Consider the following 24522-nt stretch of genomic DNA (forward strand, 5'->3'; position numbering starts at 1 on the left):
GCGCCGCTCCGCCGCTGCCCGGGCTGTGGCCGCGGCCGTGGCCCGGCGGGCTGCGGCGGGCAGCATGCGGCAGTCCCTGACTCAGCAGCGGCCGGGCGGCATCGCCCTGCCCGACTCCGTGGGTGAGTGGGGGCCGTATCGGGACTGGGGCCGGGTCGCCGCGTCGCGCGGCGGGGCGGAGGGCCGCGGGGCCGCGTCTCCGCAGAGCGCGGTGGGGGCTGCGCCGTGCCCGTGCGCTTCGGGCGGTCGGGGCAAAGCCCGGGCACGTCGGGGCGGCACGGCGGTGTGCGCCGTCCCGAACGTGGCGAGCCGTGTAGGGAAGCCCCGCTAACGGCTCGTTTTCGGAGCGCCCGTGGCCGCCGTGCGAAGAGGGCGTTGCGGAGGTCTGAGATGAGAACGACCGCTTTGAAGCCGGCGCGCGTTCCGAGCGCCGTTTCGGCGAGAGGAGCCGGAGCGGTGTGCGCGGCACCGATGGCGTGACACCGTTGTGGCGGCCGGGCACGGCGCTGCGTGTGCGCGCAGCCCGCACTGCCCGCCTCGGGGCACCGGGCACGGGGCTGCGCTGCGCGGCTGCGCCGGCCGGGTCGGGGGGCGGGTCGGTGTTCTGGATGTGCCAAAGCGCTTCATCGACGGACGTGCGGCCAAACATCTCCTCGGAGGGAGAAGCGGCGGGACTGATGGCCCAGAACGGACCCGGAGTTCGGTGGTCACGCTGTCTCTGTGCTTCCGCGTTAAAGGACTACGGTTGTTTCTATTTGCACCTGGAGTGAAAGCACTAACGTTTGTTTTTGCAATAAGGAATGTTCAGAAGCTGTCAGAATTGCTTCGATAGGAGACCTTTTGTTTCACCTCACTGCACGTTTATGTGTCTCAGCTGTGAGGTAGGAAATAGCGTAAAAATGTCCGTGTGGTAAGCAGGGCTGTTGCGAAACAAGTTCCAAATGCACAGGCAGCGTGCTTTGGTCTCAGTGTTTGCTGTCACCTCGCACTCGTCCTGCCCCACAGCGTCGCTCTGCATGGCCCACTGTAAGGATGCCGGCTGTGTGAGGAGCGCTTACCTCTGCAGCTCACATCACTGGGGTCAGCAGGTCGGTGACCGTGGTGTGTTTAGGTGTCCCGGAGCAGTGCGGAAGCGCTGGTGTTTGGGAGGCAGCAGAAGGATGGGGTATCTTCATGGGTTGTAACAGGGAGAAGTCTAGGTCTCATATTACTAGCTTATTTTCAGATTTGGGAGAATAAAATGAGTGCCGATAAAAGGTGCTGCCTGGGCTTCTCCAGTTGTTACTTATTTAGCTGCCTAGATATTAATTGTAGCTAAGAGCTCCTTGCTTTTGGTCCTTGCAGCGTCCCCATGCTGCAGTTACAGCTGTGCTTAGGGGCATGAGCAGGAGGTTTATAGAGGTAATTCCTCCTGGAGACACCAGCGGGTCAGCAGTATGCTCCTTTCCCTGCACGCCCCTCCCTCCCTGTACCTCCTGGTGCGCTGCCTTGTTGGCTGATGGCACCATGGAGCCCGTGGAGTGGCGTGGTGAGGGCACCCTGCAGCAGGCCTTGTGCCTGCACTGTGCAGGGGGAGAGCTGTCCCCATGGAGAACAAACTGGTTTGTGGCCAGGTGTATCAGTATGGCTGCTGGGGTGAAGGCAAACGAGATGGGTAGCTTTGCTGCAGGTATATTCACGCCCTGAGGAAGGGCCTGTAAGCACCTGGGATGCACATCTTCAAGATAGCAGGCTGCCTTTGGGGCCTGAGGGGCTCCTGTCTTTGGCAAGTGCGGGCAGGGCAGCTGTGTTGGGCTTGGCCAAGTCCTCTCTGCCCAGCTGAGTTATGGATTCATCTCTGTGGCTGCCAAGGAACCTGCGTGCCTCAGGTAGGGTGTCCCATGGGAAACTTGCTTTAAGGAATATGCTTGGCAGGAGTAAAGGCAGCCCCGTGCTCTCTTGGGGCGTGTTTCTGCCCTGCTTCAAAGTACCCTGTGAGGTGCAGCTGGTGAGTGCACACAGCTTGGGAGCCTCTGGATTTGGGAAGTATGTTTGCCTGCTCCTTGGGTGCTCTGGGGAGCACCGCGCTGTGGGCTGTGATTTGAAGTGGCCCCAGCAGCAGGCGCGGCCCCGGGCGGCAGGGAGCCATTACAGCCCATTTTTGTGCCAGCTGCTCGCTTCTGCTGGGTTGTGTTTACATAATGTATGACATAGAATCAAAAGGATTGCTCCGAAAAGTGATTTAAAGATTGCAGAATATGCACTGAACAAGCACCCCTGCAGATGTTGCTGAGCATAAGATGGAAGCCGTCTTTTCTCTTGGCTGATGGGATCACTATTTTATATTTATGCTCATTTGGGAGATCTATAAATACATTTAACAAAAAAAAAAAATAAATAAAGAAAGAAAAGAAACCAGAATTAGGCAGCTGTATATGAGTTTCCCTAATCCACAATTCATTATTCAAACATCTAAAAATACCTGGTTCTTGCTGAAAGTAGAGGTTGCTGCCGCAGGAGAAGTGGCTGTGACTTTATTTGGAGAACTGTGGACACCTTGTGACATGTTTACAGCCAAGATTTCCCCCCTCAAAACAAGTGGTGTACAGTGCGGCTGTTTTGACTTAACGTAAGCAGACAGACCAGTAGAGAAATGAGTGCCTTGTGGTGGTGTTTCTCGTTAGCTCGATTGTCCCAAGGAGGCTCTACTGTATCTAAACGAGCTTTGCAAAGGTTCTCAAGGATCTCTTCATCCGCATCTGAGCAATGATATGTAAATGCACATTCAGGTATCCTAGTAGAGATTGATAAAGCACATTAGCGAAGGTGAAAAGAGGCAGCCAAAACCAAGAAAGGAAATTCACCGTGACGTGGTTGGTGGTGGGAGGAAAAAATCTGTGATACCGTGACTGTCCCCAGATGGAATTAGCAAATTCTGTTGTATATGTGTGTTTTTAGGGTCGTTCAATAGAAGAAAAAGAAATTCCCTCTACGTAACTGTGACTCTCCTCATTGTGTCAGTATTAATTCTAACGGTGGGCCTAGCTGCTACAACAAGAACCCAAAATGTGACTGTTGGAGGTTATTACCCAGGGGTTATTGTAAGTATAGAACTCCTAGGTAGGTCTAGAAAACGTATTGCCTACAAAGTCCCTTGTGATGCTGCAAATGTTATAAAGGGTGATCTTGTTCTGAATATTAATGTATGCCCAGCTACTTCATTGCCATTTGATTTATTTGTTTTATTATTATTTTGCACCTGCTGCTCATTCCCATGCAAAAATCCCATCCAGTCAAGTGGCAGTTTCCCCAGAGCTTAGGTAATTACATGCTTTTGATGTAGAAGTGAGACAGATAAATAGGTCTTACATCAGTCAAAGCAACCTGAGCGCTTTGTTTGCATGCATCAGATTAACCCCAGCCAGACAGGACCAGAGGTGCCAGGAAAAGCAGGAAGTCTAGGTCTTACAATGGACGAGTTCCATCAGAATGGACCCACAAAGATCACCAAGTCCAGTTGTGAGATACTGCTCATGTGAACTTATGGTCATAAAGTTCCCTTGCAGAAGTGTTCAACAATTGTCAGTCTCCGTGTGGAGAATTGCTCTGGCAACTTGGGGCAGAGCATCCACATCAAAGCAGCTAATGCATTGATTTTTATTTTTCTTTACATCAACAGATGAAAATGGGCTATTGTAGCTTCAAATAGCTTAAGCCAGAGAAGCCCGCTGGTGCCCAGCGTTTCTGCCAGCAGAGTACAGCCCTCTGCAGAAGCATGTGGGGAGAGCACCTCATGCCCATCCCAGCTCGGCGCTGCATGTGCTCTGCTGCCTGAGCAGAGGTCCGGCATGAGCTGGACAGCACATCCTGGTCTGTTGCTGTGTGTGTCTGAGGCATCTTGTAAGGGAGCACAGAAAGGACCAAGCTGCAGCTACCTTTGTCTCTTGGGTGCTGAGTGTGGCCACAGCCCTCCAGCTGGAAGTTTCTGGTGTGATAGCTGTGGGTGCTGCACGGTTGGCTTCAGAGTTTTGAAGTTGGAGGCTTAAAGCCTGCTCAGATAGGCAGAAAGCTGTTCTTGCCTTCTTGCTCTCTGGTTTATTTATTGTGCACAGCTGATCTTTGGGAAGCTTTACTTCTCTGTGGATGAGCTATTCTATGGCTGAAGAAAGCTTCTCTGCAGCCCTTTGTGTGGAATGTTATTACCAACGGCATTTAGTCTCTCTGATTTAGGATCATTTTTCTGGCTTCTCCCAGTAACTCCGTATTTAGACCTGATCTTTTAAAAAGAGAAGCAGCAAGGAAAGGTGCTGAGCAGGGTGGCAGGCTGGCTCCCAGCTCCCCGCGCAGCCACCGCGCTGTCAGTGCACAGGCCTCGTGCCTGGAGCAGCCCTGGGAGCGCTGCAGATGGCGGGCCGGTGTGCGCAGCCCCGTGACATCTCCCTTGCTATTTATGCTCCGGCAACGTCAGCATCGCTTACGTCTTTCCTGAAACTCTCTCTGCTCGACGGTTTCATGAATTCCTGCTCTTGGGCAGGGCAGTAGGTTGCCGGCTTTACGTGGAGGCAGCCTGCCTGTGTGTGTAGGCCCTTCACCGGTTTCCCCCTCGGTCCATTAATCTGCTGTGTGGAAATGTGTGACAGCCTCGCCTGGCTTCCCAGACAGGAAAACGTTCCCATTTACTGCTGAATGCTTCAGTAGGCTCTGAAAACTGCTGATGCTTTGTAAGAAGCTGGGCCCTCTCCCTTTGTTGTGCTGAGGGGGCCGGTTGCGGCGTGGGTTGCTGGGGAGGTGTCCCCAAGTGGTGACTTCTGCAGCATGCAGCAGCCCTGCACCACCGTGCGGACCGTACATGCCCACCCCAGGGACTTCTGTGTACCACCAGTGGTGCTGCACTGCACTGGTGAGGAGAAGGAACTAAGGAACCACAGTGCTCTGGTATAGTCTAGCTTAGTGCCTTTCAGCCCAGGGCCACAAAGTGAGTGAGCAAGCAGAGCAGGAGGCTCCATCTGCAGTCATGCAGCAGCCCTGCGGCGGTCTGGGTGGCAAGTAGCTGCCCTGGATGTGATGGTTCTGTATACATGCTGTCACTGTCACCTGGCTGGCACAGGCTTCTCCAAGAGCAGATCTGCGCTGTGCCATCGGGCCTCCAGGGCGCTCCGGGCCTGATGCTCTCTCCTGCCCTGCTTTGATCTCCTGTCTTGGCCAAGCAAAGAAGCATCTGTCTGCAAGGAGATAAGATCCCCCTGGCCTCTGCTCCTGAGGAAGGACTGAAACAGGCACTGGAGACCTTCCATCCTTCAGGGGGATTTTTGTTTTTTTTTCCCCACAAATAGTGCAGTTCTCTCTGCCTGGTCCAGAGCCAGGCAGCTGTCACCCCCAACCCTGACCAGTCCCTTCACAGCTACTTCTTTGAACCCCTCAACTGTGCCTCCATGGGAAACAGCATCAACTGTGGATGACTGATCCAGGCTTGGGAAGCCTGGATTGCAACAGTAATGCTCAGCAGGCAGGAGTAACCATCAGGCAGGCATAGAAGGCAAATGCCCAGCAGCGCAGCAGCCACACCTGACGCAGCTCTGTGTGAGGCAGCTGCGTTCAGGAGGAGCACAGTGCCTCTGTGAAGGCCACAGACAGAACAGGGCTCTCAAAAGTCTCCTTTGCTTTTCCTTGTTAAAGGCCATCCATGTGGTACAAGTGCTCTCCCCAAGTTAGAACAGCTTCAGGCATCGGTGTAAATGATTGACCTTTCTTAGGCTTTTACTGGCAAAACCTCTTCTCTAGTGGTTCCTTGTCAAGCAAGTTGGTCTGGGGATTTCCTCTGGAAAAGCATTTTTGTTTGTATTCTGTTCTCCTTTCAGGCAATCCTATCCACCAGCAGATAACAGTGACATAATTGATGCATGTTACTAAGGTCTATGGTGAAGAACTGTTGGGTTTTTTTTTGTTTGTTTTCTTTCCCCTTTAATCCAGGATGAGAATCCACTGATTTATCTTCGCCATTAGATGTAGTGGATCACTCTGATTTCCTCTTTTTGAATTATCTTAAATTATCTCAAGTCCTTCACCTTTTGGTTTGTGGCTGCTCTGAAGTGCCATGTGCACATTTCTCTTAAATGTGTTGGATCAAGTTTAAAGAGCACAGAACGGTTTTCTTGAATGTTTGCATTAGGATTGCGTTGCCAGACAACTTCCCTGCTGCTGGATATCACCAGGCTGAAACTATCACCAGGATCCATCTCTCTGTAATGCCTGGCTTGCTGAGCTTTTGGACTTGAAACTGAACTTCAAAACTCCCCTTACTTGGGGAAGATGAGAATGGTTGTTTGCTCAGGCTGAATAAAACAAGGGGCCAGCCCAGAGGCATTGGCAGATCAGTTTGGGGCAGTTCAGCAGCCCCCCAGCTCTGCCCCACCTGCCTGCAGCCAGGGTACTGAGCAGTGCCGGGCATCATTGCTGTGCTTCACACCATGGTAGCTGGTCTCTGATGTGGGGACAACAATCTGAGAGCTCAGGGTGCAGCACAGACAGGTCGGCTGCTTAACTTTAATCCCCTGCTGCTGGAGACGGCAGCCCTTGCTGCCTCTGGTGCCGGCACCAAATGTTACAGGGATTAAGCAGAGCAGGGTAAGATTTGACACCAACTCTTCATCACATTTGTACCTGCTAAGGTCTGCTCGTGCCTCTCCCTGTTAGTACCAGATTTGTTAAAGCTTTGCTTTCCATTCTGACATCTTAAATATCGAGTCCAGGTTACTTGGCCTGTTCTTGAGTCACTGCAGCTTATTTTGTGCCTTACTCTGTTCCTCAGGAGCTGTCCAGTTACTTAGCTTTCTCATCCAGATCTTTACCACCCTCATCTTTCAAATGACTTTATAGCCTGCTGAATAGGAGCAATAGCAATTGTAGGACTTTCCCAGCATTTCTCTTTGCCAACCCAGAGTTCTTCTGCTATGCACTGATAAAAGACCTTTCTGGTTATGACCCTTACAGAAGCACTTCTGGATCTTTCTCCATTGTGCACAGTTCCCTGTTTCTAGCCTGGTTGAGGTGTGCTGTGTCCTAGAAACTTCTCCAGCTTAGCTAAATAGCTTATGGCCATAGAGAAACGGGGTGGAAAGCTGCTCCTAACTGGCTTTGCTGAGCTGAAATGAAAGCAGAGTTGTCAGAAAGAGGAAGAGATGCTTTTGCTGGAGTAGCTTCTGTTAGCTGGGCTGCTGTGAGCTTCTAATAAAAGACCCAGGCTGATGAAACATCACCCCTGCAACTGTGGGAGAAGTAGGAGGTGTCAAAAAAACTTTCCTGAGTACGAATTCTCTCTTATTTCATATTTTGTATCAAGAAACTGTGAGCTGAAAACTTCGGTTGTTGCTTACACCCTTAGTGAGGTTACTGGAGTCTGGTCCTGAGATTGCTAGTGGTGTCCTGCTCGGTCTGCATCTGAAGGCTACTGAATGTTGGTAGAGTAGTTCAAAGGCAGCAGTCCATGTCCTCATCCACCCATTTCTGAGCATTACCAGGGAGGGTGCTGGAGTCAGAATTCATCCTTTTGGTTTTTACACATGCTTTTGGTGTTACATGAGGGGTATGCTTGACAGTCCCAGCTAGTGGGAGACTCCACTAACTTCCTTGCTGAGGGAAGAGTGCTCATGAAGTCAGTGTGCTCTTTTTCTGCTTCTGGATTTATGTTTTGTCTGTATGTGAAATACACTGGGTGTCTTTCTGATCTAAATGCTAACAATATGTTATCTTTCAGCTTGGTTTTGGGTCATTCCTTGGAATAATTGGATCAAACTTGATAGAAAACAAAAGGCAAATGGTAAGTTCATTATGCAGACTTTTTTTTTTTTTTTTTTAAGACTAATTCAAAATCTGTGTGTAAAGAATGTCATTGGTTTTCCTAACCCTTCTAGGCTAGCGTTGCATGCCTCTTGAGAGCTATAGATGGTTCCTGGCAGCTCAGGGGAACAAGGCTGTTAACCCAGATACTTTTCTAAATTTGAGAAAATGCTCAAAGAAGCACAAAGTGACTATAGACAGTCTCATTGAACTCAGTGGGATTTTTCAAGGGCTTGAGATAGAGTGTTTGGAGATTTCAGGATACTTGGCACTTCATAGACCTATGACCGGCACTTTTTATGTTGAACTATCACAGTATGTGACACATAATAGACTAGGTATAATACATTTATTTTAAATCTTTTAAAATAAATTCCTAGAGGCTTGAAGCTCTGTGAAGACTGCTTCTGGCCACATTCAAATCCAAGGAAAGGATAGAGGAGATCAAACAGCCAATCCAGACACTGGAGGGGAAAGCCTGCAGAGGGCCCATCAGAAAGCCAAGTCTGAGGCTGAGTGCTCAGAGCTCTCTGCTTGGGATAGAAAATTCTGCTCTTGAAGAACAAATGACTTGAAACGCTGACACGATGAAAAGAATCAATACTAATATAACTGCAAAGCAGCCAACATCTCCAGTGTTACTAATTGATGTGCGTGTTTCTATTCCTTGTTTTCAAACACCTCTTGAAGCAGGAATTAAAACCAAGAATTTTTTTTGTGCAGTAGAGCTGCAGTTGCGTGTGAGAAGCATGGAAGGGGCTGCTCACACCAGGTGTGCAAACCACAACTCTCTGGTTCTCCCCTCACACTGCAAGGAGGGTTTCTTATGCTGAGAATCTTTGTGCAGTAGGGACAGAGCACCCTAGATTGCCTTCTTCGATAAGCTCAGGAGACTTGTGTGTGGTTCTTTAGGGGACTTCAGAGACATAGCCGTGTCTTGGAGGTGCTGTTTCACAACCCTCTCTCTTCTCACCTGTGCTGAAGGCAGCAGCTGTAGTGCATGGAGCATCAGCAGCTGCAGTCTCCATCCAAACTCTGCCCCAGACCTTAGTGGCGAGGTCCCTGCAGGTCTTCCCCTTGTGAGATGGCACAGGGGGACGATGCTGCAGCTATCTGACCCTGCAGCCTGTCCTGCTCACCCACCAATGTTGCCTGCTTTTGCAGCAATGAAACTGCCTCTGCAGGGGAGCTCTCGGATGCTTAGCGGTGTCTGCTGCTGACCAGGGCTAAGGCAAGCTTGGCCGAAGGAGCCTGGAAAAATTCCTGCACGTACTGGGCTGCCCTTTGCTTTGCTAGAAATGTAATCCCTGCAGAGCACGGTGCTGGGTGGGACAGACCCTGCAGGACGGGAAACCTTTCTTTCCCAGAGTCAGACGGGGCAGGGTAGGTGGGCTTCCTGGTTGCTATTTTTTCTGCTTTTACCCTGACTGTGTAAGAAGAGAACGTCCTGTTCCGTCTGTCCTTGTAGGGTTTCCAAGTCTCTTGCTCATTTGTAGTAGCAGCAGGCCAGAGCCTGATTGAGCAATCGTTACCTTATACCAATCCATTTCACACAGAACTGCCAGTAAAGGACAGCGTGGCTTTGACCTGGCTTGTTTGTTTATTCCAAATGGCCCTGGGTAGCCAGTGTCTGTTAATCTCATCTCTCTATCGTTGTGTCCTAAAAAGCACGTATGACCCAGCTTTGCAAGGATTGCATCACTGCTTCCTTTTTGCAGGCTGGCGTTGAGTCTGCCCTGACTGTAGAGAACACGCAGTAGCTGTTGCTCGTGGTCTCCATTATTCAAGTCTTGCCTCACTCAGGGCTGCTTAATTTTACAGTGGCAGTCTTGCCCATTACATGTTTCCATAATACCACAGGCGGTGCAGAATGCTTTTATTTTTTGTGGACTTCACCGTAGCCCTTCTTTACTCTAAGAGTGAGTTGCTCATTACTCAGTCACTCGTGGTGATGTCAGGATGAGCTAAAAGCAACTTCTACAGCCATGTTCCTGTGCCTGTTTCTGCCCAGGAGGTGGCTGGGGAGCACGAGGACCTGAGTGTGCCAACTTGGCCAGAGGGAGAACTGGCCCAAGCCTGAATTCTCTCCAGTCTGCAGACAGAAATAGCCAGCTCCCCTTTCTCTCACCCCAGTAGATTGGCTTTCATGCCGCGTGTCTGCGCCTCGCACTCAGCAGAGCAAGGGAGAGCACGGTGGTGCCAGCACTGCGGGCAGCCCTGCCTTCTGGGGAGCTGCGTGGTCAGCACTTTGCCAGCCAAAAGTCAGTGCTTTATGATGCTGTTTGACAGCTGCTCATGCCATAGGAAAGTCGTTACCACCAGCTTCACAAACCTTGTGTCGCTTTAACATTGCCCGAAGGCAACTTCAGAGCGGAACGCTCCTATTTTAGGGTTCCTACATTATCCAAGCCCAGTTTGTCTTGTCTGAATTCTACTCAGTGTAGCTGACTTCAGGCTTCTCTTTCTCCAGCTCAGGGAGAGGAAATTGGCATATGTGAGGGCAGCAAATCCATGTCTGACACAGGTCCTTGGATCCTAATAAGACTGTTATAGAAGTATCATAATTAATTTTGTATTATTTTAAATAGCCATGTTAGCAATTCCTACCTGCCAGTGGAGAGGACAAATAACTTAATTGTGTGTACAAAGTGTTTGGCTCACTTCCCATCTCCAAGGGTTATGCTTTTAAGGGAGGATATCCTTTCATGTAGGCACAAAGTGCAGGAAGGTACAGAAGGAAACTTAGTACAGAATAACCAAAGCTGTAGAAAAGCATTCCTTCCACTGGGATTGTAAGAAGCTGCACTTTCCCCCATTCTGCGGTTTCACTGGTTATGACAGAGAAACAGTGTGGCCGTTGTAACTAACTGACAGTACCAGAAACAGAAGCCACTGTGGCTGATGGGCTGAGATGGCCAGAGGAACGTTCATACGAGCAGATCACCTGCAGCTCTCTGGGTTGCAGGGAGCAGAAATTCCTCTTTTCTCTGCAGGGAAGAGTTAAGGACAAGCAGCAGCCAGAAGAGGAGGTGTATGCTCAGCCTAAGTATAGCGCTTTGGAGTCATGGAAGAACTTACATTACAATATCAAGTTGTCTGGCACTACTGTGCAGCTCCCGCTGCCTTGCCTCTACCTCCGTGGGAGAACAGGCGCCTCTGAGACACGCATCCCATTGACTTCAATGAGACCAGTCTGTGCAGCCTGGGCAAACATTTGGGTCATTGATTGCTTGAGGGCTTATTGACTGTGGTTTCTATATCCGTATGGAAAGGACGCAAAATGTTTAGCTGTGGAGAAGCACATGACGCTTTGCTTTGTTTTCCTTCCTTAGCTGGTTGCATCGATCGTCTTCATCAGCTTTGGCGTCATTGCTGCATTCTGCTGTGCCATAGTAGATGGTGTCTTTGCTGCCAGACACATAGTAAGTGCTTCCAGGAAAACCAGAATCCTGCAGTACTTTTACTCTAGGAAAACAGGTGATGTGTTCACGTCCCACATCGGACCACATCCGACTCTGTAAATACATGTCGTGTGCCGAATACTGGTTTAAATTGTAAAACATAGAAAAATGTGCCAGCTTTACAAAAATATCCTGAAATGAGCAGTAAGTATTAAGATGTTAAAACATTGCTTTAGTTCTGTGTATGTTTCACACATTTACTGAGTTAGCCGGTGCCGGGTGGAAGGTAGGAGCAGTTGAATGTCTGACTTTGCATGTTGTGTTAGCAGAAACTCCTAATGCTGATTGAACTGCCGGGTGTTGTAGTTGAGGGAAGCCATTGAGTACGAAGCTCTTTGAGGGGCTTCAGTACAAACAGGAAGTGATTTCAGTGGGCTCCAATCTTCCATTTGATGACTCATAAAACAATAGAAGATACTGCGGCCGTTACCAGTCACTAGTACAGGGGGATGTGCAGAAACTTCAGCTATTAGTATAGCAATGGAAAAAAACACAGTCCCATTTGAAGTTTTAAGTTGAAACTTAGAACTGCAGATTTTTTTTTCTTACAACATTTGTGTTCGATGGCTTTTCTTAAAAAATAATTTATTTTTGCAAAACGAGTTTAAAAAGACTCAATTTGAGTTTATTTGTAATCAGAATGGAAAGAAATGTCAGGATGTCACAGTTACCATCGATGGAAACTCCACATGTCAGCTGGCTCTTTGTTCTTTGTTGTAAAGCAGAATCCCCTTTCCTGCCTCGGTTTGTTCAAACAGCAGAAAGACTGCGGGATGGCCAGGTTTGCTTGCAGAGCAGATGGAGCTCCGCAGGTGTGTGATAGGTCCCCATTGGTGATGAGAAAGCCGTGGCCACCTCTGACCCCTTTCAGGGGCTTGTGAGGTGTGAGCGCTGATAAAACGGTGAGGCTCATCCAAGTCCTGGCTGATCCCAGCCACGTGGGATGGAGCCCCGCAGGTTGGCTCAGAGATTCGGGACGCTGGCCTGACAGGCTGGGTGATGATGTGAGTGGGCACTCAGTCCCACCTGCTGCCAGCATGCTTGTGCGTCTGTGGCGGGGCAGCGAGGGCTCTGGTTTCTGCCTCTTGATTAACGGGTGTGCTTTTGGCCTCGCTTCACCTCCTAACCACCCAAGAATTTCACTGTCTGGCCAGAGACGTGCTCCCGGCACCCAAGCACATAGCGTTCCCTGGGGGGCTCTGTGTGCTGGGTGACTCCTGCAGAGCAGGCCCGTCTGCCCGTGGGACGGCTGGGGCACGGTGCGTCCCTGCAGCCGGTATGCACAAATGAAGGAGCTGCCACCACCCGTCCTCACTGCGGTGGGAATTCAGCATTGCATTTTGGGAAGCGGGCTGCCCGTGAGCGAGAAGGTAATGTGTTTGTTTGCGGGCTGAGCCGTTTCTAATCCTCCAGAGGTTTCCCACCATGCACTCAGGAGCCCAGAAGGACAGATTTCCCGACAATTCAATGATAAATTGTAATGATTCAGCATGAAGAGCCCTTGGAAACACATCAGGCGGCCCTGGGAGACCTTTGGGGAAATGAGGAATGAATGAATAATTAATTCCTTGCGGGGTGGAAGCCCTTTCTGGGTGAGGCTGGCTTAAGAGCTGCTGTTTCCACGTAGCTGCCACAGACATGCACCCCACAGCACTGCAACCAGAAGTAGTTGGGGGCTGGGGTGGTGGCTGCCATGACTGTGTGCTGAGGCAGAGTGGGGCCTTTCTGAAGCTCCCCTGGCCCAGAGGCCAGCAGGTTTGTTTTTTCCCTTGGCATTAAACCTGGTGCTCTTCTTTTTGCAGGACCTGCGGCCGCTGTATGCGGGACGATGCCAGTACTATTCCAAGAGCACCACACCACCAGAGGTGAGAACAGGTTGGGCTGTGCTGCCTCCTTGCAGGTGCAGAAGCCTCCCACCAGGCTGCTGCAACCATCTCCAGAGCTCTGCAGTCAGCAGCAGCTGGGAGCCGGAGCTACTTTCCTCCACCAGTGGTACTGTGCCTGGAAAGGAGCAGAGAGAAAGGAGGGGATGGGAGAGGGAAACACACTGTTTTCTGTTGATCTTCGGCTGCACACGAATTACCAGAACAGAATATGGATTCTGAGTCCAGACAGCAGTAATTCCTGCTTGTGTCTTCTCCACAGAGAAGTCCTGTGAGGATGGGTGTTCGTGCCACACCACATTAGTGCATATGAACACTATAGGCTGCCTATGCTCTGTGCTGAGCGTCCCTCTAGATTTACACCCACGTTTCTAAGGAGTTAGGAATAACTACTGTTTCACTTTAAAATGCTTGAGGTGCAAATAAAATATTATGCCATGGCATTGGTGGGGTCCGTTCTCTTTTTGGCCAGAAGACCATCCAGGTTAGCTTCGCTGTTACTGCTCACAAGCAGTCAGTCAGTCTCTTTTCTCAGTTATTTTCCAGTATGGGAATCTTTCCATCAGTTAGTGTCAGCCTCTTGACAATTCCCTGCCCTAATTTGCCATCTGGGGAAGCCTTTCTTCAGCAATGCCTTATCTGTTTGCAGTAGTTGCACAGCCCACTTCCTACGCAGGTGCGTGCTTATTTTTGACTTCCCCATGGTGGAAGGAAGGGGCTGATCTGCTCTAGTCCCATGCATCTTTATTCTAGACTGCCTTCTTTGTAAGAGCTGTGCTGCAAGATAAGGAAAGAAAGATTTCCCTGGGGCTGATCTTGGGATCAGTGCAAAATTACACGTAGAGTAGGCCAAATGCCAGCAGGAATTGTTTGGTGATTTTGTCTGTATGTACTTTGTGTTTCTTCTGAACTCACACAGGCAGTCTGTCACCCACAACGTCGTGCACCGTGCACACCAAAAATAAAAACCAACACCTGCTTCTGCTGTGACCTGTACAACTGTGGAAAGTGAGTAAGCTGGAAACACCGTTCCTGGCATGGGGAGAGCAAGTAGTGGTCGTGCTGGTTTGCGGGTTTCTGAAGGGCCAGAATAATGCTAGACCAAAGTGTTGACTAATGACAGCTGTTGTGGGACGGGAACCAAAGCGATAGTTGTTTGCCATAAGGACTCCTAGTCAGAAAGGGGCCAAGTAAGAGTAAAGGGGTTCATGATGTATGCTAAAGCCATACCAACTATGTGTAAGCACACTGCAGGCCAGCCCAGCTGTGGAAGAGTGGGTCAGAGTTCCCATTACTTCCATTCTTGATTTTCCTCCCTTTTTTTTCCCTTATGTACTTCATCCTAACCTTCCTTATCTGTTGGCACTGTTTGTTCATTGGATTTTTTTTAATTTTAGAAGATAGCTATGAAAACTGGGACACTGTTCTTCCTCATTTTCCTCATTGTTTTGTTCTCCATTGCAGTAACAGGGAGGAGTGTTCACGAGCTGGTGTTACCTGCATGCTTATAAATGACTCACACCACTGTGCAAGGATGAGTCGGAAGAGTGATTACCGATAGAGCACCCCTGCACGGTGATCTTGCTGTTGTTAGATCTGGCTGCCATGCTTGATCTAACCTCAGCGCGCATACTGCTTAAGTCATTTAGAGTGCCTGGTGTGTCAGCAGAAAAAAAATGATTTTCTTAGTGCTGGCTCTTGCCTAGGGCTGTTTCAGGGTTAATGTTTCTCATGGGCTGGCCCCCGCTTAAATCACTGTCTATGGTGGTGGGAGATTAAAAGATTCTATTAAGAGAGGGTGGTTTTGGGTGCCAGGAAGGGTAATCCCTGGTTTCTGTAATATGTTGTTTCTGTATGAGAATTTGCAGAACATAATTCATTGTTACTAAATGAAGGGAACGACATAGAAGTGATTGGAACAGAAAAATCTAACTGTTCTGTATTACTGGGTGGATTTTTTCCCTGTCAGCCAGGTTGAGGGTTCTGCCTCTGACCTATTTTCCCCTATTTTAAAGCAATTATTTCAGATTTAATCTTGCTTGGTGCCACGCAAGTGCTTTGCACTGAGGAGGTGCTGGTTCTTTTGGGAACTCAGTGGAAAAGGCACAGACACTCAGGCTGGTTAGCTACTTTATTGCATATAGGATGGAAATTACAGAAGAAGTGACAGCAGCCTTGCATGCCTCCTGATGCTGAGAGCTCCAGCTGCAGCAACCTTGGGCAAGTCCCTTCGTGTTGAACCCCACACAGGATTCTTCATCGTTACAGAATTTTTCAAAGCCTTTTATCTTTGGTGCTGAATATCCTTGATGACGAAGCAGGGTTCACTGGGAACAGTACACTCTTACGCAGCTGCATAAGAATGGGCTCTGCAGGCAGTACCTATAGGCTGTGGTGTTAAAGACTGTCTTGGTCTGTGCTCACATTACCTAGTTCAAGTCATTCAGGCTAACATGCAGGGCTTTGCAGCCAAGCCACTTGGTTAACCTCTGCCTCGAGTCTGCCTGAAATTGTTCTCTCCCACTGCAATCTCTTCTGCAGTGAGTCACTACAGCAAGGGTTGGGAAAAAAGAAAAGAAGAAACTGAAAGGGAGTGACGAGGAAAGGAGAATGGCTCTTGTGGAAGAATCCTGCCAGCCTATGCCATGGTAGAGATGGAAGGGACGAGCACTTGCGTAGGGGAGGCTGAGATAAATGTGCTTGGTATGTGGAGGCCAGCCATGCTGTCCTGCATTCCTCCCACCTAGCTGCTCATGTGGCCGTGAGAAGCCTCCAGTGTGGCCCTTCCTTGAGACATGAACTGGATTCTCTATGTGATTCCAGGTCAGATCTGTCCTTGGGAAGCCTCCAGGATGACGGGCTGGCTCTGGAGATTTCAAGTGATGGAAATAAGAGGCAGATCCAGACTCAAGGGCAGTTTGATATTAGTAGGGCTGGCTGGACTTCTTTGTTTCACAACATATCAGGCCATCTCTTCTGCTGTTATCATGCAAAGAGATCTTAGATGCCAAAAGAGTGGGATCTAGCAAGCTTTATCCCTGTTCCCATCTCAGTGGTCAGGTCCAGGCTATCATTAAATTGCAGATGGCATTTTACTGTCCATTGGAAGTGCTTAGGTTTTATTGTGTGGTGCATTTTTTAATCTTTTTTTTTTTTCTCCCCTTATCCAGCAGAGTAGAGATTTCTGGAGGATACTATGAATACATTGATGTCAGCAGCTGCCAGGACATCATCCACCTTTACCACTTGCTTTGGTCAGCAACAATTTTGAACATAGTGGGGCTATTCCTGGGGATCATTACAGCAGCGATACTTGGAGGTTTTAAAGACATGGTAAGATGGATTCCAATTTCTCTATGCATTAAAACAAATAAATCAAACTGCCTTTTTAAAATAATCATGAAAACAACTGTTGATATTTCTTTGCAAATGATCTTTGCATCACTGCAATCTGGCCAGGAAGAAGGGCATGAAAGAACTGTAAGAAAAAAGTGAAAATGAGTCACCTTTTTGATCTAGTGTCACTACCCGAATACAATTAGAAAAGGTGAAAAGAAATACAGACTTTTTTTCAAAAGGAACCTTCTCAGAGGTTTTGCAATACCAGGATGGATAAAAATAAACTTTTTGTTTAAAACAGATCTTCCTTTTCATAGCATTGACTTTCTTCAAGAAAATGTGTGCTGGTTGTTCATGAGCTGTTGATTTCGTAGCACTAGTAGGGTTCTTCCTCCTGCTTGTGAAAATGCAGTCTGAACAGTCATTTTGTTTTAGTAGTAGCATGCACCAGGCTGTTGCCAGGCTTGTTCTGGGGCAGAGTTGAGCTCCATCTAAAAGACACACTCTACTCCTCTAAATATTCCTTTGTTCATTCAGCTGTCTGGTTTTGGTGACCGAAGTTGTCTGGGTTAGTGGCTGAGATGCTGTCTTTGTTTTAACAGACTCCTTCCCTCCCTACGCTGAACTGCACGGTTGAAAATGCACACCCTACAGTGTCCTATTACTCAAGGCCACAGGTGACATCTTACAACACCTACTACCACAGCACTCCTCACCTGCCTCCCTACTCTGCATATGACTTTCAGGTACAGAACATTACAGTTTGTTTTCTCCTTTGGCTGAAAGGTTAAATGCAGCCCAGTCTGCAGGACTCTGGAGGCCTGTCTTTCAATCATTTACACAGTTTAATTTTCCTGTTCATGCAAAGAATACCAAAGCTTTCCTTCTAGCCACTGGTGCTTGGCAGCACTCTCTCTTACTAAGACAACAGTTTCCTGAAAGCTCTCCTTGAAAAGAAGGCAATAGGGCATGCTGCCTGCTTCTCCTGTCGTTCACCAGTAGAGGCCACATTAAAAATAGGCACTGCCTCTGGCACCTGCTGTGCTCTGAGGATAGAGACAAAGCGAGATGTTCAGGTGCTAGTTTTTATTAGGCTAACTGCTGTGCCTGAGAGAAATAGGTGAGCTTTTAGAAACAAGCTTTTTGAGCTCTCAAAAACACGTATTGACTGAAAAGCTCTTCTGTTTTTTCCCACACACTTCAGCTGGTCTAAGAACAGTCCCTGCAGACACCACTGCTGCTGTAATCTCTGTCTGTTCTGAGTCATGGAACTGTGCTGCTAGAAACAGTGATTTCATTTGAATCTTGCTGTCAACGTCAGTTTTCACTTGTTGAAACAGATGAGATTGTTTAACCTCAGCTCTTCTTTCAACTGGATGTTACTGGAGTGGTGGTGTTAACTTCACTTCTTACATTTTCTTTGCAACTGTCACAGCTGGGGACTTTTATTTGAAATTAACGGGAGCTTAAGTTCTTGGATGTCAGCTATGAGATGTGGTCTGCAATAGCCACAGTCTGTCATCAGAGCTGTGCATTAAGGTATCTCGCATCTGAACAGATTCGGTTTTACTGCTAGAGCCACTGAACAATGCTGTTGTCAGAACATCCCAGAAATATTTGAACATCAGAATTTCTGGGACATCTGTACAGACTTTTTACTCATTTTTGAGGTTAGTGCAACCTAAGGCAGTCAGCAGTGTTGTGTAACTTTTTCCTGCTGTAGAGATTCCAACCTCAGCATATTACCTAAGCAAGCTTCTCTGCAAAGTCCATTTGCCAGACACTCGGCTGATAATAAGTGCTGTTTAATTCTGTGCCTGTCTGTGCTGCGGCCCCACCAGCAGAGATCTCAGCATGGGTGGGTTTGCCCAGCTTTTCAACCAAAAGCACTGCTGGGACTCTCCTAGCGCTCACATCTCAGCCACCAGATGAAAGCCCCCGTGTCTCACTGCTGTGATACCACAGGTGTTGGCTTAGGAGCTGACACAAAAGCTGGTCATCGATTAAGGTAATCTAAATTTAAAATAGCCAGGTCTCACTTTCAGATGCTGTTCTAAGTCTGAGCCTTGCTCTTCTCCAGGAAATTTGGGAGCCTGCATGGGAACATCAGCTGAGGCCTCTGGTAGTGGATGCTCTTTCTCTTGTCTCATCTGAGCAGTGTCTTTGCCACCCTGATACCTTCTGCCCTGCTGTCCTTGTGGTGCTGCATGGAGCAGGCTCAGCCTTGCTTCTCCAGTCCCTTTCAGAGGCTGCATTCCCTTCGGTGCAAGAATTGCCTCATTCAGCACTTCGCAGTCATTCACCCATCTTTTCCAAGAAAAAAAAGTCCTGAATTTCTGAGGGAGTTTGTGCCTCTGCATCTCTGCTTTCTCACACAACAGTAAGATGGCAGAACTAGCTCTCTGGTTTTCAGAAGAGCACAAATCGATGGGAATTAGCAACACCCAGCACTGTGGCAGGTATCATCCGCTGGCAGAGGGCTGTGTGGTGACAAGGGCTTTACGATAGGCCAGGACAGGAACTGGGCAGGAGGAAACCTGCTGGGGTGGCAGCAGGCTACATGCTGTGCCTCCCTTTGTGTGGTTTGGTGGCCAGGGGCAGTTAGCTGAGCGCATCTCTGCCCTGTGGCATTTTGCCTTCTGTGAGAGGGTGCAGACAGGGGCTCACTTCACCCCAGCAGCAGCGGCACATTCTGCTCCAGATCTCCCATTGACAGAGGGAAATGAGCACTCTCTTCCCAGCGGCTGGGTGCATTAGCAGGGCCAGGCAGCAGCCTGACGCCAGAGCCAGGCCAGCTCTGCAGAGGCAACAAAGGCAGCTCTCCTCCAAGCCCCCAGGCTGTTGCCAGGCAGCAGTGCTCAGATGCTTGGTGGGCTGGCTTTGCTGGCTGTTGCCTGCTGTGCTGCTGTGGCAGTGTCTGTCCAAACAAACGTCTCTGCAGGTGGGGCCGCGCCGGTGGGGTGAGCGCGCGTTGGAAAAGTTGCCGTGTTATTTCAAACAGGAGCGATCCGTGTGACTTGCTGTGGGCTTCTAGGTGACCAAGCTGGTTTTTTGTGGGTTATACAGCCGCAGAATAAGCTGTCACGAGTCAGTTTTAGAGAAGTGGTGCAGGGTTTCAGAAAAGCACTGCCAAGATAAAATCCAGCCTTGAACATTGTGTCGACGGTTTACAGGCTGGTCTGGCCCTGTTCCGTGACTAGTGGGGCGGAGGGATTTTTTGTAAAATCCATGCCTTCAGAAAAGGGAAACAGGGGACCCCCCACAAGAAAGAATAATTAAAAAAAACCCAGCAGCAACGATCTGAGGAGAAACAAACTAATTTACTAAATATAGTATCGGAATGCACGATAACGCACTACAATACAATATAATTCAATATAATTGTTAATAAAATCAAATATAATTGAGAGAAGGATTGTCCGAGAGCTAAAGGCCTTACACTAATACTGAAGCCTTGCGTGCAGTCGGGAGCAGCAGCGAGACGATCCGAAAGCGAGTGCGATGAGACGAGAAGGCAGAAGACTCATGTGACCAACAGGCCTTATATCTGTTCCCCTGAGCAGGAATGATAACAGTACTCAAACAGTCTTCTGGGGAACGTAGTTCCTCCTTCTCTTCCGGACAAGTACCCGGAACTAGAGCATTTGCTCTTTTAACTCCCAGTACACTGCATGATGTTATGATGTGGAATACCGATAACCAAAAATCATAAAACCATGACACACTGTTTGCAGCTCAGCCGAGCGGGTGTGAGAGCCATGCTTTGCCGTGGGCCCCTCAACAATGCGTCCTTCCTGCTGCAGCCTCCTGCTCGGGGTTGGCAGCACATGATCGCACCCAAAGGACGAGCCAAGTCCAGGGCAGCACGAGGGGCTCCATGCCTGGCGCTGAGCAGGAATGTGCTTCTCCTCGGGAGTGCAGAGTGCTGGGAGCGGGGCTCAGCGCCCTGCCCAGGCTGCTCTGTGAGCACTGCCTTAGTGTGGGCCAGGTGGCAGTCAGAAACGCAAGGCTCAGCCTGGGAATGTGCTCATCAGGGGTAAAATTACGGTGCATTACAGCCAGGAGAGCAAGTGTAAGTGTCAGTATTTCGTTACCTGTTCAGAATTAATTTGTCTGGCCTGTTTCTGGACAGAACGTGACACGTTCACGGCTCAGTGGCAGTGCCAGCATCATACGACCCAAGATATTGTGGAGAACAAAGGCATTCTGGAGAGCAGAAACTAATTTTCAGGCATGTACACGTTTCCTATGTAAAATCTGAAAGAAGGTTGCCTGGAATGAACCACACGTCTTCACAGAAGTAATGGTGGAACTCCAATTCATTGCCCGAATCAGCTCATACTTATACAGAGATACAGGGTGCACGCGGAGTTAACTCATGATTGGTTAGCATACAGAAATCACACGTCTAGCACTCACGTTGCTCACATAGCTATTGGTACAGCATTAATCATCACACAGCTTTCACACTGTTCCTCGCATTCCGTTGCCCTAGTCTATTCCCAAGCTGGCTTCCCCTTATCTTGACTGCAGCCTCAGCTTTTCTTTTTACTTTTACAGCTTCAAGGTCTCATAGCCTGGGTTGTGCACGTAGCAGTCGTACTCACAATGTCCTTACTCCTTGAGCCACTCCTCTACAAAAATCTTTCGAAGTTTTTTACTTAGTGATGGAATAAATTGTTTGCTGCAATTGTATTTTTTTTAGTTAATGATGAAAAGTAGGGCAAAAAGAAACTCTCTGCAGCCTGTTTGTTGCCAGTGGCTGATAAATGAAAGCCAAGGTGTAAAAGAGACACATCAGTTTTTGGTTGTCCAGGCTACGTGAGATGCAAGCAGGTGCACAGCAGAAGCGATGGGAGAGAACCAGAATGCTCCTTCCATTTCAGGTCTCAGGAGTTTCATTATGCAGCACTGTTACTGTGCTTACCTTGAGTGCAACGAGTGATTTATATACTCGCATGTACGTCTGTACGCTTTGCAGAACTGAGTCTTGAAATATTAATCTTCCTCTCCACTGTAATGTAATCCTGTTTTACCACTGCCCTTCACAATTAAGAGATGTTACAGCATTCTTGCTTCCTCCCTGCAGCATTCCAGCGTGTTCCCGGCCTCCACTCCCTCTGGCCTCTCGGATGACCCGCAGTCAGTGTCACCATCTCCCAGCTACATGTGGTCCTCCAACGCTCCTCCTCGGTACTCACCACCGTATTTTCCACCTTTTGAAAAGCCACCACCTTATACACCGTAAAGAACGAGGGGAAAGAAGAACTAAATACTTGCCACTGAAATGATTGTGAACATTTTGTGTTTATATCTTACTGTGGGAGGAAGGGGGGGAATAGATACAGAAGATAATTGCAAACATGAATACTTGATTGGACGGTTCGTTCTTGCGAGACTTATCTCAGAGGTTTAACAGTGGGGTGCAAGGAGGGGGACGTGCTGCTGATGTTTTGCAGGGCACCTGAATTCCAACTCCTCATTTTACAGTGAGGGTCACGGAGTCCTTGGTTTTTAATGAAGTGATACAACGCAGACAATAGATTCTGGTCTGCCTTACTCCATCTTGAGCCAAGCTGAAGTAAGGGTAGCCAGGATCCACAGCTGCCCAGGAGTATCATTTTGCCCGAGGTGAGGGTGCTTGCAGACAGCTCAACCTGATGCTTGTTTTGTTTGGCTGTTGGCCGCCAGTTTTGGGGGATTTTGTGGGGCTGCAAAGCTTGGCTCACATCACTTGTTGGTTACAGTCTATGGGATGGAAACCCTAGTGAGGAGCCAGGATGATGTCTTTAAAATAATAAATAGAGGTAACTTCATAGGGTGTTTTCTTATGTGTCTAGCAGAGTAATGGGAATCTATTTATTTATTTATTTATTAGGGGAAAAGCTTTAATAAGCTCTATTAGCTGATTTATTTTGGGACATTTCTTTAGATAGAAGGTGAAATGCAGTTGTCTGTCTTCCGAATTCTATGTCACGATGCTGAAGTCAAACCATCTGGGTGGCTGCACTGCCTAAATCTTCAGAAACTGCTCACAAGTCACTGAAACAGTGCACTGGAAACACTTTCTTTTTCCTTCTGCTTGGTTAGGATTTTGTTTTAAGCTTGTACTTTTACCTTTTCTAACGGGTTGAATCAGCACCTTGAATAAGCAGCATCTTAGTAGCTGTGTTATGGGCTGCACATACAGGATTTCCACTAGTTCTCCAAGATGTAAGTCTCACATGGATAAAATTCAACACCGTGTAATATAGGATGAAGCTGATAGGAATTTGCAATTATCGTTGTGACTTTCATTTAATCTTCAGCTGATGACTGTGCTGATTGATCTAGATTCCAACAGATTTTGCATGCGTCCTGCATAACAAAAGAAGGTCAGCTTTGTTACGTGTCACAGTGTCCTGTAAAGTGTGGTTCTACTCCAGTAAGTGACCTCAGATGACGGCTTTTAGATCTGAGCCGCTCAGCCTGAGCATTCCCAATTGCTTGCTTCAGAGAGAAAAAGTAAGGTATTGCCATTTTATTCCTTATTCCCTAAAGATGGACCTTCCTTTGCATTGGATTGCTGGCCCTAATCCCAAATTGCCTACATTTACATTCAGCTCTGGTGCAGACGAGAAGATACCCAACAGCTCAATCTGGTGTGCAGAATATAAAATTGGTCCACGTGCCAGGGAAAAAATCAACAGCTGCACATTAACCTGTGGCCTCTACTTTTAATCTTAAAAAAAATGAAATGCTGTCAAAATGGAAAATGAATGCTGAAGTCCCTGATCTCACTTTTCAAAGTACACCACACTTTATAATGCTGTTTTCAATACTATGCATTTGCGAAGCCTTTAAAGCTAGGCTGCGTGTTAACCTCCCCATTCCACTGTCCACTGCTAGTCAGTATGTTAGCCAGCTCAAGGATGGCGCTGTTTCTCCGGAAACAAATGCTTTTCTCCAGCAACAAGTGAAGAGAGTAGCTGGGGAAAGGAGTACAATCACGGGATTTAAAGCAGTAGTGTGTGCAGAACACGTCCTGGTGGCGTTCTGCTTTACTGCGGATAGTTCAAGTGCAGCTCTTGGAAATCTGCATACTGAAAAATGAGAACCTCATCCATTTTATATGACATTTTTTCTGAATGAAATCTTGTTAAAGAGATTGTGTACAATTTCAAATCTACTCACTGGAATTTGAAGGCCACATTCACTTAAATCAGAAAGTTTGGTATTGCTGCATCTTTGAAATTAGAGGTCCCAGTCCTGTCCCAGCACCAACAAACACACGATACCATTTGTGCCTGTCTACTGAGCAGGGCTTGGTGGGCCGGGGCACCGCAGGGCAGGACAGAGGCAGTTCTGGACGTGAACAGAACTGAATGGCAGAGCAACAATAAGGAAACAATTGTCATCGGGTTTGACTTGACAGAAACACTAAACTTAGGAAGTTATCAATCACAACTCTTGTTTTCTAAGGAATATCAAGGCAAAAATTACATTGCTGCTTTAAATTCACTGTAATACGATGAGGCCGTTGTCACATTTAAAAAATTACCTGTTTGATTTTTCTGTTGAATTACGTGTTTCCTTCTGCTCAAGTAAAATAAGTGTTTCATGTGAATGCAACCTTCTGCACTGTGGTCATCATTTCTTACAGGAATGTAGAACTGTGAACCATCTGTACCCTTTTATTACTTTACCAAGGTCAAATAAACTGGTGTGACTTTTGTAAGCGTTCATAAGCTGCATTTTATGTTTTAGCATGTTTCGTGTTTTATGAGCACCTTCAGCATTCATTGAGGAATTCGGTATAACTGCACCTCTTTAACAACAGACAGTATTTGCTGTATTGGGAAACTGGTGGTTCTACCACAGTGTTGGTGTTTTTTCTTTTAATTCTGTTAAGCCCCGGGTGCTCCCCCAGCTTCATCCTTTAGCAGCCCTACCTAAATGAGAAAGCAAAGCATTCCCCCCAGAAGCAACCTGTAGGGCATGCCCTGCTGTTCGGACGGAGCTGGAGCACAGTGGTATGAACTGCT

The 24522-nt window shown here is 48.1% G+C and overlaps 1 protein-coding gene across 5 annotated transcripts; it reads left to right on the forward strand.

Annotated features, from left to right (window-relative positions):
• Positions 1 to 10: 10 nt before the first annotated feature.
• Positions 11 to 24220, forward strand: TMEM255A (transmembrane protein 255A). 5 transcript variants are annotated; one of them, XM_015278626.4, is made up of 9 exons: positions 11 to 122; positions 2938 to 3080; positions 7733 to 7795; positions 11148 to 11237; positions 13079 to 13141; positions 14079 to 14167; positions 16330 to 16492; positions 17101 to 17244; positions 21588 to 24220. In XM_015278626.4, the coding sequence occupies exons 1-9, from the start codon at positions 65 to 67 to the stop codon at positions 21744 to 21746; spliced, it is 972 nt and encodes a 323-aa protein (XP_015134112.1). In that variant the 5' UTR covers positions 11 to 64; the 3' UTR covers positions 21747 to 24220. The 5 variants fall into 5 exon arrangements, with proteins under 5 accessions (XP_015134112.1, XP_015134113.1, XP_040556101.2 ...); XM_015278627.4 differs by having other exon boundaries at positions 16333 to 16492; XM_040700167.2 differs by lacking the exon at positions 2938 to 3080 and having other exon boundaries at positions 11 to 881.
• The last annotated feature ends 302 nt before the right edge of the window (positions 24221 to 24522 follow it).

Source organism: Gallus gallus, chromosome 4 (assembly GCF_016699485.2).
Source record: "Gallus gallus isolate bGalGal1 chromosome 4, bGalGal1.mat.broiler.GRCg7b, whole genome shotgun sequence".
NCBI lineage: Eukaryota > Metazoa > Chordata > Aves > Galliformes > Phasianidae > Gallus > Gallus gallus.